Genomic DNA, 14,422 nt, shown 5'->3' with positions numbered 1-14,422 from the left:
TACTTTGCTAAAAGTTTATAAAAAGTTTTGCGATAGGAAAACACGTAATAAGATTACAAAATCATACGTAGAAATAATCTATATATTTTTGCCAAATAGCTTATAGAATTTTCCGATAGGAAAACATCGTAAACAAATTCTGAAATTTTATGGAGAAATAATCTCTGTATATATTTACGCCCAAAGTTTATAAAAGTTTGCGATAGGTAGAAAATGTAATAAGATTCTGGAACCATTACGTAGAAATAATTTCTGAATCTATTTTTGCTGAAAGTTTATAAAACTTTGTGATAGGTGTACAACGTAATACGATTACGAATTATACGTAGAAATAATTTCTACACATTTTTGCTCAAAGTTTATAAAACTTGGCTATAGGAAAACACGTAAAAAGATTATAAAATTATACGGAGAAATAATCTCTGCATATTTTTTGTCCAAAAGTTTATAAAACTTGGCTATAGGAAAACACGTAAAAAGATTATAAAATTATACGGAGAAATAATCTCTGCACATTTTTTGCCAAAAGTTTATAAAACTTGGCGACAGGAAAACGTAATAAGATTATGAAATTATACGTGGCAATAATTTCTCCGTATATATTTTTTTAAATGTTTATATAAGTTTGCGATAGGAAATAGCATTATTATATGATGAAACTACAGTATACGTAGAAATAATCTCTGTATACATTTTTGCCAAAAGCTTATAAAACTTTCAGATGGGAAAACATCGTAATAAGATTAAGAAAATATACGTAGAAATAATATCTTCATACATTTTTGGCAAAAGTTTATAAAAGTTTGCGATAGGAAAATGACGTAATAATATTATGTAATTATACGTAGCAATAATTTTTTTTTTTTTTTTTTGTCAAAAGCTTATAAAACTTTATCCATAGGAAAACAGCGTAATAAAATTGTGAAATTATCGGTAGAAATAATCTCTGCATAATTTTTGCCAAAAATTTATAAAACTTTCCGATAGGAAAACATCGTAATAAGATTGTGAAATTATACCTAGATATATAAAAATATATATACAACAAAATCAAGCATTATCCAAAATCTGTTCATCTTCAAGTTGGTGCATATGCGAGTCACGATTCTTCGCTTGTAATGCAGTAAGTACTTAGGAAAGAAAAATGAGAGAAGTACTAATAAGATGCACGTAAAACATTACAGCGAGATACAGGATAACGTCTCAGCTATTAAACTTTATCTTCACAAACCTTTGAAGCGAGATAGAGAGTAAACGTTCGAAATTTGCATTGCAAAGTTCCAAATTTATCTTCCTGGGCCAACTCTTTCTTGGGCGATAAGACTTTTTTACGCCTTGAGTCAATACTTGTGAGCATACGCCATGAGCATGGGTATGTAAAATGCGTTATCTAAATGAAGGTGTATATTCTTTCTTTTGGCTAAACATTTTCGAAATCACCGAAAAAGAAGTTTATTATGTCATATCATTTTGCATTTCTTGCTGACTGGTGCAAATATGTTCAGAATATTTTCCAGATACAAGTTTAGCCTTAGGCACATTAAGTTTATCAGTTACTGAAACTCCCACTCGTATTTCTGAGTGAGTAAATTTACATACATACATACACACACACACACACACACACATATATATATATATATATATATATATATATATATATATATATATATATATATATATACAAATATATATACATATATACATACATATATACATATATATGTGTATATATATATATGCACACATACATACAGTATACACACACACATATATATATATATATATATATATATATATATATATATATATATATATATATATATATATAAAGAGAGAGAGAGAGAGAGAGAGAGAGAGAGAGAGAGAGAGAGAGAGAGAGAGAGAGAGAGAGAGAGAGAGAGAGAGTGCATAATGGTATAATTTCTAACAAATAAATAGAAGAATTTATACGCAACAACGAAATGTAAATATATGTCACATATAATCTATGAAGACAGACTTATGTCAACCAGTTCAACATAAAAACAAACGCTGAAAGTTTGGAATTCCTTAGGCTTAAACAGCAACAATGTTGGAAAAGAGCATTGAAAAGTGGTGCCCTTCTGTTTAGAGATTCAGTCTTTGAACCGATATCTACACTTTCTTACTATTTTGTTGTTTTAGATATTGTTGTTATTAATGGTATTAGCATTGTTGGTTATGTTACAATGATTGGTGATTGTAATACCTAATGGACATATATATATATATATATATATATATATATATATATATATATATATATATATATATATATATATATATATATATATATATATATGTATATATATACACGTATATATATAATATATATATATATATGTGTGTGTGTGTGTACTATTTGAATATATTTTTCACTACCAGTTATTCTTGACAAAATATTTGCATCTCTTCGTATAGACTATAGATGCAATGTCCATTACTAAATAAATGCAATATGATCCATTTTGAAGTCCACATCATTTGAATATCCATTTTCTTTCCAGGATCTGGTATCCTAACGGTCTGGGCCGACAGCCAACTGGATTCGCACGAAATCGACTACATCCCAAAGATAGTTCCTTCAAGCCCGGACTCCCTTCAAAAAGACAGTTCCTCTGATAGGACTTCGTCATCTACGAGTAGCTACACCGCTCAGGTGCACGACTATCCCTCTCTTATCAAAGAAATCCTAAACAGCCATAAACTACCTAAAAAACAGCCGAAGAAATCCCCAATTAACCTCGACATCCAGCAGCAAAATCACATCGGTCTACAGAGTGGAAAGTTCCTCACGCAGAGCAACCGGGAAATGCAGGATCCCACGCACAGTTCCAAGTACTCAACGGGACTGCCGCAGGTCGTGGGTAACGTCCGTTACACGTCCAATACTAAACCGCTCTTCACTGTACCGACCATCAATCAAAACATCAACGACGAAGCCGGTTCTAATCACAAAGTTCGACACGGCGACTCGTTTCACTCCGGGATCGTATACAGCGGTGGTTCGAGCACCCAGTACGGGACTTACAGGGCGAACGAGGTGTATACAGGAGCCTGGGTCTATGGCACGCCTCTTGAGGAAGGGCTGGAGACGGAGGAGTCGCCCGAGCCTGTCATTAGCATCGATCCTCTAGGACCTCGGTTTGACAGGTCTCTCCCGAGGAACGTGACAGTGCACAAGGGAGAGAGAGCTGTGCTGTCCTGCAAAGTTATGGGCAAGACTGGGAACTCGGTAAGATTTCGCCTGTTCTTATAAACATACATACATACAAACATACATCATCATCATCATCATCAGCCATTAATAGTCAACTACAGAACAAAGGCCTCAGACAAGTCCTTTCACTTGCGTCTGTTTGTGGTCTTTCTACGCCACACAAAATTCACAAAAAAGGAGACTCTATATATATATATATATATATATATATATATATATATATATATATATATATATATATATATATATATATCTTGTTGTCTTATACATTACTTGAGAGTGTGTGTGTGTGTGTTATGATTGCCTTACCTTGAGTAAGACACGGGCTCTTGCGTTGGCAGCCCGTAAGAAAATGTAATAGGAATTTGCTAAATTAAAATTGTAAAAAGAAGTTTGCAATGTAAACATGGTTAAAGTAGTTTACGGTAATACTAGAGGGGTTCAATTAAACAATGAGATAATATATTACTTTATAGGTTAATGGTTTAAACTACTTTAAATTTAGATATCCGAAGCTAATGATGTACGGCCAAACAGTAGTAGTAGTTTCGAGTACTTGAGAGGTTTTATGGCAATCATATGAAGAGCCATTAAGCAAACACAATATTGATGCTATAATCATTGAAACCACCATCGTAATAATTTTATTCCCAAAAGCACTAAATTAAAAAAACAATTATCCTTCCGAGGCCTTTTACCAGATTACATCCTCTTTCTATATTATAGGATCGCATCCTACAAGGATGTGGATGACTCGACTAATATCCATCTATCTCTTCCACAAAGGTATCCTGGATAAGACACGGGGATCTGCACATCCTATCTGTCAACAACGACAGTTACACATCCGACAACAGGATCTCCATCAGACACCAGGAGTCCGAAGAGGATGACAAGTGGATCCTGACTATCGAGGAGGTGGCCGAACAGGACGCTGGCATGTACGAGTGCCAGGTCTCCACCAAGCCCGTTCTCAGCTTCATCGTCAACCTTCTCGTCATTGGTGAGAGACTTCTTTCAATTTTGGAAGTTAGGTTTAGATGGCTTTCTTTGATTTATCTGGGATAAATTTGCAATAGATATATTGGATAAATTTTCAACTTTTTTTTTTTTATTTATATGGGGAAAATTTTCATCTTTTCTGATTGATATGGGATGAGTTTCAAATTTATCTCTGAATTTCATGGGATAAATTTTAAAATTTTCTATGATTTGGAGGGGATAAATTTTCAATTTTTTAAAAAATTGAATGTGATAAATTTTCATTTTTTTTTTAAATTAAATGAGATAAATTTTCAAATTTTCTATGATTTAGAGGGGATAAATTTTCAATTTTTCTTTAAATTAAATGGGATAAATTTTCAAATTTTCTATGATTTATTGGGGATAAATTTAAAATTTTTCATTGTTTACATAGGATAAATTTTCAAATTTTCTCGTCATTGGTGAGAGACTTCTTTGAATTCCGGGAGATAGATTTAGATGTCATTTTGATTTATATGGGATAAATGTTCATGTTTTCTTTGATTTAAATGACACAAACTTTCAATTTTCCTTTGATTTAAACGGCATAAATTCAAAAATTTTCTTTGATTTGTATGGGATACATTTTCCACTTTTCTTTGATTTTCATTGTCAACCTTCTCGTCATTGGTGAGGGACTTCTTTGAATTTTGAAAGTTAGGTTTAGATGTCTTACTTTGAATTATATGGGATGAATTTTCAATTTTCCTTTGATTTAAACGGCATAAATTCAAAAATTTTCTTTGATTTGTATGGGATACATTTTCCAATTTTCTTTGATTTAAATGAGATAAATTATAAATTTTTCTGTGATTTATATGGGATAAATTTTCAATTGTTCTATGACTTATAAGGGATAAATTTTTTATTTTTCTTTGATTTAAAGGGGATAAATGTTAATTTTTTTTATTTGAGAGGGATAGATTTTCAATTTTTCTTTGATTTATATGGGATTAATTTTCAATTGTTCTTTGATTATTATGGGATGAATTTTCAATGGATATATGGGATAAGTTTTCAATTTTTCTTTGATTGATAGGGGATAAATTTTCAATGGATATATGGGATAAGTTTTAATTTTTCTTTGATCTATATGGGATAAATTTTCAGAGGATATATGGAATAACTTTTAATTTTTTTATTTTATCTATAAGGGATAAATTTTCAATGGATGTAAGAGCGAATTTTTCAATGAATGTATGGGAGAAATTTTCAATAGATGGGGGAGGGGATAAAAGAAGTTTTTAGGCTGAAGAAACAATTGAAGTTCAGATATATCAGTAAGCATCAGAAACAACGAAAAAAAAAATTGCAATATTTCCATGGAGATTTTTTTTTTTTTTTTTTGTTAAGCCAGAGAGAATATACCTTCACTTTGCAAATCCTTTGAAGAAGACAAAAAACCGAGTCAGTAAAGAAAATTAGGGAAAAAAATAAGGTTAGAACATGAGCCATTATTAATCTTAAAACCTTTCTGCAATATAAAAAATAACTAAAAAATATATTTTACTAAACTAACACGTTACAGATTTCAGCTTGCCTCAGCCATTTAATGGTTATTAAAAGATTACTGTTACTGAATTACTTGGTTAATTGTTGCATGCTTTGGGTAAATGGCAAAATCTAATGTTCTTATTTGATATTCATAAAACAATAATTGCCACCAGCCTATCAGTCATTCAATCTCTCTCTCTCTCTCTCTCTCTCTCTCTCTCTCTCTCTCTCTCTCTCTCTCTCTCTCTCTCTCTCTCTCTCTCTCTCTCTCTTTATATATCTATATATATATATATATATATATATATATATATATATATATATATATATATATATATAGATATTTATATATATACGCAGACACATATATACAGTATATATATGCTCTCTCTCTCTCTCTCTCTCTCTCTCTCTCTCTCTCTCTCTCTCTCTCTCTCTCTCTCTCTCTCTCTCTTTATATATATATATATATATATGTGTGTGTGTGTATATATATACGCACACACATATACAGTATATATATATATATATATATATATATATATATATATATATATATATATATATATATATATATACATGAGGCAAATAAGTATAATGCCGCATAACCATATTACGCTAAGCTAACAAGGTTCCACAATGTTATAAGACGTCTATAGAAATGTCTAAAATTATACAACGAAGTTTAAAGCTTTCGTCCATCATCTGTAGACTTGGTCACTAGATAGAAATAAATAAATATATATATATATATATATATATATATATATATATATATATATATATATATATATATATATATATATATATATATATATAACTAGATAGACAACTACATTTATTACTAATGGCAATTTCCCATATACTGTATATAACTAAATGCACCATGCCTTACCCCCTCCCTCCTGCAGTCCCCAAAGCGGAAATCATCAACGGTCCAGAGATCTTCGTCCACAAAGGGTCGCTGATTAACCTCACGTGTGTGGTCACGCACGGAACGGAAAAGCCGGTCTTCGTCTATTGGTTCCACCACAACAAGGTGAGACAAGATATGCTTTTTTTTATGCTTGCGAGACGCAATATGCTTTTTTCCATGAAGTCAAAGCTATTATGCAGTCGCTGTTTTTTTTAATATATGTTCCTATTTGTTTTAAATTTATTTGTTCATGTATTATCTCTTGGTTTTTATATTGTTTGGATGGAGTTCAAAACTGTTTTTTTTTTTATTTTTGTATTCGTCTTGTGTTTTTTTTTTCTCTAAATTTCAATTTCACAATAATATACCCTGCGGGTAAATTGATAGCTCTACCTCACTGGCGTCACCCTTTTTTAAGAGGTGAAATGCACATGCTCAAAATAAAGAGGTAAAATTCACATGCTTAAAATAAATAGGTAAAATGCAAATACTTGAAATAAAAAGGTAAAATGCAAATAATTAAAATGAAGAAGTAAGATGCACATGGTGAAAATAAAGAGGTAAAATACACATGCTGAAAATAAAGAGGCAAAAATGCACACGCTTGAAATAAAGGTTTAAAAATGCACATGCTAAAAATAAAAAGGTAAAAATGCATATGCTGAAAATAAAAAGGTAAAAATGCATATGCTGAAAATAAAAAGGTAAAAATGCATATGCTGAAAATACCTATTTTTTTCAACAAAAACGACAACAACTCGACAAACTCTTTGTAGCCCTAATTGGTTATACGGAGTCAGAATATGACAAATATTTTTGACATGTAACACTTTTTCATTAAAGTTATTTTCCTTGGTTCTTAATAGCACCTCTGATGTCAGTACTAATATTACTTCTGTTAATGATAACAACAGCAATACTACTTCAATTACTACTAATATAATTAACAATAATGAGTACCTGTATATACTAGGGTAAAAAAAAGAAAAAAAAAGTGGAGTTAACCTCATCATTAAAGATTTACTGAAAAACTAGTAAGGAGAAAATGTGGATGAAAAAAACACACTAATATTAAGGTGAAAATGATAACAATAATGGTAATGAAATACAAGAGGAAAATAACGTAAAGAAAAAGATGAAGATATTTACTTTTAACCTTTCAATGGCTTCCAGAGATTTGTCATATTCTCTCTCTTTTACACAATTGTTTCTAGATTTCTAAAAATTACTTTAAAGCAAAGGTTTATCACTCAACCGCAAAAGGGGGGGGGGGGTGGCTTAAGATTATAATTACAAGAACGAAGTTATATAGGCTGAAAAGTAGATTGAATGAGTTTTAAAATACAGAAAACAGTTTTTTTTATGCTTTGAGAAATGAAAGAGTTATCGACATTCGAATATTGTCAATTTTCAAACGCGATTTTTCCCGTTTTTTTTTTTTTTAATGCGACAAACCCTTACTATAGTGAAAGCCTCATTTCTTTTTCTGCACGACTTCGCTTTCTTTTAATTTCCCTATATATGTCGCTTTTCACACAATGTTTCATCATCCTCATCATCATCTCCTCCCACGCCTATTGACGCAAAGGCACTCGGTTAGATTTCGCCAGTCGTCTCTATCTTGAGATTTTAATTCAATACTTTTTCCATTCATCATCTCTTACTTCACGCTTCATAGTCCTCAGCCATGTAGTCCTGGGTCTTCCAACTCTTCTAGTGCCTTGTGGATGCGAAGAGCTTGTCTAAACCATTCACATACGGCACTCGGGTAATCTCTCTTATAGTTTCTTTTCTAATCCTGTCCTGCCATTCAACTCCCAATATTCTTCTGAGGGCCTTGTTCTCAAATATAAAAATCTGCTTTATATTGTTTCAATGACATACCACGAATCATGTCCATACAGTAACTCCGATCTCACTAAACTGACGTATAACCTGATTTTTGTATGTAATTTCAGGCGATTTGATTTCCAATTTTTACTTAACCTAGCCATTGTCTGATTTGCTTTCTTCAATCTTTCATTAAACTCGCATTCTAAAGATCCTGTATTAGAGATCATAGTTCCTAAATATCTAAATGATTTCACCTCATTAATCCTTTCTCCTTCCAATGATATTTCATCTTCCATTGCATTTTCCGTTCTCATCAACTCTGTCTTTCTTCTATTTATCTTGAGCCAACTCTCATGTGATATTTCATGCATTCAGGCAAGCAAGCTTTGCAAGTCCTGTGGTGTTCTGCTAATAAGGACAGTCTCTGTCGCAGATCCTCGACTACGAAGGAAGGGGCGGAGTCACCGTCAACACGATAGCCAGTCGCGACACCGTCAGCTACCTGGTGATGAGAAAGGCCAACGTCAACGATTCCGGGACCTACGGCTGCAAGCCCTCCATAGGAGAGGATTCGCTGGCTACGCTTCATGTCCTTAATGGTTAGTATGTTATTCTTCATTTTCATTCATAAGACCTGGAGTTGGTGCCTGGAAGGACATTCAGCGGTAGGTTAAATTCGAAGGCTAAATAGTGGGTGCAGCTGAGGGCAAGAGGGGCACTGAAAAGACAGTGTATTTTCATTTATTTTGCGATAAAAGGCCTAGAGCTGGTGTCTGGGAGATCATTTACCGGTAGGTTAAAAATGAAGGCTAAATAGTGGGTGCAGCTGAGGGCAAGAGGGGCGCTGAAAAGACAGTGTATTTTCATTTATTTTGCGATAAAAGGCCTAGAGCTGGTGTCTGGGAGATCATTTACCGGTAGGTTAAAAATGAAGGCTAAATAGTGGGTGCAGCTGAGGGCAAGAGGAACGCTGGAAAGACAATGTATTTTCATTTATAGGATTTTGGATAAAAGGCCCAGAGCTGGTGTCTGGGAGGACATTTAGCGGTAGGTTAAATTTGAAGGCTAAATAGTGGGTGCAGCTGAGGGCAAGAGGGATACTGAAAAGACAGCGCATTTTCATTCATTTTGCGATAAAAGGCCCAGAGCTGGTGCCTGGGAGGACATTCAGCAGTAGGATAAATTTGAAGGATAAACAGTGGGTGCAGCTACGGGTAAGAGGAATGCTGAAAAGATAATGTATTTTCATTCATAGGATTTGGGAGAAAAGGCCCGGAACTAGTGCTTCGGAGGACATTCAGCGGTAGGGTAACTTTAAAGGATATTCAGTAGGTGCAGATATGGGCCAGAGGGACACTGATATTACCGTTTAGTAATGCTTACAGTGCACCGCATGAGGTACAATGACGGCATCCTCGTACGGTGGAAATAGTTGAGGAAAAACACCCAGTTAGAGATCCTTAATTTTCACATATATTCAATCTTTCACACACACATTTATTTCACAATAGTAGGGGTGTAAACTATTTTATCACACGACAACTATGATTTGTCCCAGAAACGCACACAAACACATAAGAACTCTCAGCCATGCGTGGAAAATTCTCTACTTTGCTCGATGTTTTCAAAGGTGAGTAAAACGTGATGTATCATTTGTGGGATTTTTTCTTAGCAACAAAAATAGTTGGACATAACGGATTCTTTTACGATATAAAATAAAATCTGAGAACCATATTTGTAAATTATGGAAAATTTCAATTACTTTCAAGAAAGCTTTCTACTTTTTCAAATAAAGATTTTAATTTATTTACTTCACTCCTAGAAAACCTAAGGTCATTAATTTATCTTATTAACAGGCATCCCATACATCCTCCTATTGAATGAATCTAAAATGTAAGCTAAGGTCAAATTTCTTCCACTTTTTCATAGGAGAACATCAAGCAGCGATGCAAATCAACAGCAGTTTGAAACTGACCATAGACTGGAAACAGCTTGTGACGTCACTTCTCATTGTTTTCTGGCATCTGAGCTGGATGGGGATTGGGCAGGGGGGAAATGAGGTGATACTCGACAGGATATAGGATTCCGAACGCAGCTCCAATGGATGAGATAATGTTCAAGTGAGTCATTGAGATCTACGAGGAGTAAATCGTTCTAGATATCGAACGCAGCTCTTAAGAACAAGGTAATGTTCAAGTGAGTTATTGAGATCAATAAGGAGTAAATCGTTCAAGATATTGAAAGCAGCTCCGAAGAACGAGATAATGTTCAAGTGAGTTATTGAGATCAATAAGGAGTAAATCGTTCAAGATATCGAACGCAGCTCCAAAGAATGAGATAATGTTCAAGTGAGTCATCGAGATCAATAGGGAGCAAATCTTTCAAGATATCGAACGCAGCTCCGAAGAACGAGATAATGTTCCAGTGAGTCATTGAGACCGATAGGGCGTAAGTTGTTCATGATTTTGAAATCAGTGCCGAAGAACGTGATAATGTTGGAGTGAGTCTGAGCTCAATAGGGATAGAGTCAATCATGATTTTGAAAGCAGCTCCGAAGAACGAGATAATGTTTGAGCCAGTCACTGTGATTAATAGGAAGTAGGTCGATTATGATTTTAAATGCAGCTCTGAGGAACAAGATAATGTTTGAGTGAGTCATATTGAGATGAATAGAGAATATGTAATTCAAGATTTCGAGCACAGCTCCGAAGAACGAGATAAGGTTCGAGTGAGTCTGAGATCAATAAGGATAGAGTCGATCATGATTTCGAAAGCGGCTCCGAAGAACAAGGTAACGATTCAGTGAGTCTGAGATCGATAGGGCTATAGTTGAGATCGATAGGGCTATAGTTGCTAAAAATTTCGAACACATCTCCGAAGAACGAGATAATGTTCGAGTGAGTCACTGAGATCAATAGGGAGAGAGTCGTTCAAGATTTCGAACGCAGCTTCGAAGAACGAGATAATGTTCGAGTGAGTCATTGAGATTAATTGGGATAGAATCGATCATGATTTAGAATGCAGCTTCGAAGAACAAGATAATGTTCAAATGAGTCATTGAGATCAATAGGGAGAGAGTCGATCATGATTTCGAACGCAGCTCCAAAGAACGAGATAATAATTGAGTGAGTCTGATATCAATAGGTATATAATCGTTCCAAAATTCGCACGCAGCCTTGAAGAACGAAATAATGTTTGGGCGAGTCATTGAGATCAACACGAATAAAGTCTGTTCAAGTGAGTCATTGAGATCAGCAGAGATAAGAGTCGATCATAATTTCAAACGTAGCTTCGAAGTACGAGACAATGTTTGAGTGAGTCACTGTGATCAATAAGGAGTAAATCGATCATGGTTTCAAATGCCGCTCCGAGGAACGACATAATGTTCGAGTGAGTCATTGAGATCAATAGGGAGAGAGTCGTTTAAGATTTCGAACGCAACTCCAAAGAACGAGATAATGATTGAGTGAGTCATATCAATAGGTATATAATCGTTCCAAAATTCGCACGCAACCTTGAAGAACGAAATAATGTTTGGGTGAGTCATTGAGATCAACACGAATAGAGTCTGTTCAAGTGAGTCATTGAGATCAACAGAGATAAGAGTCGATCATAATTTCGAACGTAGCTTCGAAGTACGAGACAATGTTTGAGTGAGTCACTGTGATCAATAAGGAGTAAATCGATCATGTTTTCAAATGCAGCTCCGATGAACGACATAATGTTCGAGTGAGTCATTGAAATCAATAGGGAGAGAGTCGTTTAAGATTTCGAACGCAACTCCGAAGAACGAGATAATGTTCGAGTGAGTCATTGAGATCAATAGGGAGAGAGTCGTTTAAGATTTCGAACACAGCTCCGAAGAATGAGATAATGTTCAAGTGAGTCACCGAGTTGGAGAGTAAGTCGTTCAAGATTTTGAAACAAGCTCTAGGGACTGAGAGAGGATTATGTTTGAATGAGTCGTTGGCGACAGCCTTTTCCCCAAAATTTTGTCACCGAAGAGAAGGAATTAGGGAAGAAAAATGTGTTATTTAAGCTTCATCACAGAGATACTTTTTCGCATATCACTTGTTACGTCGTAAAGACGATTGATTGTAAGCATGAACCTTGAAGATGAAGTGTGAAGTGTTTCGTAAAGTGTTTAGTGAGTGTTTCAAATACCATCGTGTATGGAAAGCTTTTAAACACCGTCGGATTAAGTGCTCCTTCTGAAAACAAGGAAAGATATCAGTTGGTCCTGAACAGTGTAAAATTAAACTTGTTCCTGTACAGAATGTTTTATAATAAAAGTTTATCTAGTATTAAGCCATGTAAATAACAACGATGACTTTATCGTTAAATACCACTGTTTAAAATATCGTCATGACTGTTCGTGTCAATCATTATAATTGTTTTATGTATACCTGTGGCGTGAAAGACCATGGCGTCGTGAGATATGGAAAGGAATTATGTGGATTTCCCCTTCGTTATGTTCGTAAGTGATGCCTCTCAATGATACTGTGTAACGTAATTAATTGCTTGTCTGTTTCCTGGTCAGCCTATTAGTACTTACACCAACAACAAAGAACTATTGGGTCTGCCCCAATCTTTTCACCTCCCACTGCACTTCAATTTAATCCTTTTCCCTCCAATCCTTCCAATTCTAATTTTCCCCCTCCCCTCCCCCACCTATCCTATCCCCCTATACTGTAGCTGTGTAGCTATTTAAACTCAAGTTTTCCAACTTTCTGGGTAGCTTCTGTGAGTATCTTATGTTATAAGCTACATAACTATACTCAATTTTTTTAATAAGGCCCATTTGCCCTGAATGGCAGCGGTGCCCTTTTAATTCGGAAAAGTTTCCTCCTATCTGATTGGTTAGAATTACCTTGTCCAACCAATCAGCGATCAGGAAACTTTTCCGAGCTAAAAGGGCACCCTTACGAGTCGGTGTAAATCTGCCTCACTATAAAGAATTAACTATAGCAGTCCTTATTCAATAAGTTCATGTATTTCTCCGTTGGAGGTTTTTGCAGGATCTTATTATTGGAGAACAATTACTAGGAGGGAGATGATTCTATTCTACAGATCAAGGGAGATGATTCTATTCTACAGATCAAGGGAGATGATTCTATTCTACAGATCAAGGGAGATGATTCTATTCTACAGATCAAGGGAGATGATTCTATTCTACAGATCACGAATTGATTGGAAATTATAACTTTGTTCAGATTTTCTACTTTACAGCATAATATACGATTTTATTGCAAACAGGTATACAAAAAATCTTCAAAATTAACCAATGCAGGGACAAAATCTTACTTTTTATTGATATTACGAATATATTTTCATACAGAGAACTCAAATAGGAAGAAATGGAGATTATGGATAAACTTTGAGAAACCATATCAACTAAGACGAAATTTTAATGGAGACTGTTAATAACTTTACAAAAAGCCTAAATAGGAACAAATTTTAATGGATAGTAAAATCTATAATGAAGATTAATCATAAAATTTCATTAAACTAACGAAGATATAATAAAACTTAACTTTTAATTTTTTTATCTGTGCTATCACACCTAAAAAATACACAGATTTTATTTGCATTACCTCGTTTAAGTGATGATTTATTCTAAAAGAGAAGAATACTATACAAGATGCTTCAATAGACAAATGAGTATTGCCTGACCATATTCGTCTCTTTTCTAGAGCTTCCACTCAAAACTTCAACATATCAAAATTACATTGATAGGGTCAAATTCAAACTCTGTAAAGTCAAAACCGGACACGGTAAAGTTGAATTTCGATTACAATGTGCAATCAGGCCTCGTTAAGGTTAAACTCAGGCTAAATAAGGTCAAATTTAGATCTTGCAAGATCAAATCAGGTCTCGTTAATGTCAGATTCAGGCTTTGTAAGTTCAAATTCAGA

The 14,422-nt window shown here is 34.2% G+C and overlaps 1 protein-coding gene across 1 annotated transcript; it reads left to right on the top strand.

The window, feature by feature from the left end:
* Positions 1–1,362: 1,362 nt before the first annotated feature.
* LOC137615073 (cell adhesion molecule DSCAML1-like) lies at positions 1,363–10,779 on the top strand. Its single transcript, XM_068344704.1, has 6 exons — positions 1,363–1,372; positions 2,529–3,256; positions 4,028–4,244; positions 6,670–6,797; positions 8,941–9,106; positions 10,437–10,779. The coding sequence occupies exons 1-6, from the start codon at positions 1,363–1,365 to the stop codon at positions 10,586–10,588; spliced, it is 1,401 nt and encodes a 466-aa protein (XP_068200805.1). The 3' UTR covers positions 10,589–10,779.
* Positions 10,780–14,422: the final 3,643 nt, after the last annotated feature.

This window comes from Palaemon carinicauda, chromosome 21, assembly GCF_036898095.1.
Source record: "Palaemon carinicauda isolate YSFRI2023 chromosome 21, ASM3689809v2, whole genome shotgun sequence".
NCBI classification, from domain to species: Eukaryota; Metazoa; Arthropoda; class Malacostraca; order Decapoda; family Palaemonidae; genus Palaemon; species Palaemon carinicauda.
This window is presented reverse-complemented; position numbering and strand designations above follow the sequence as displayed.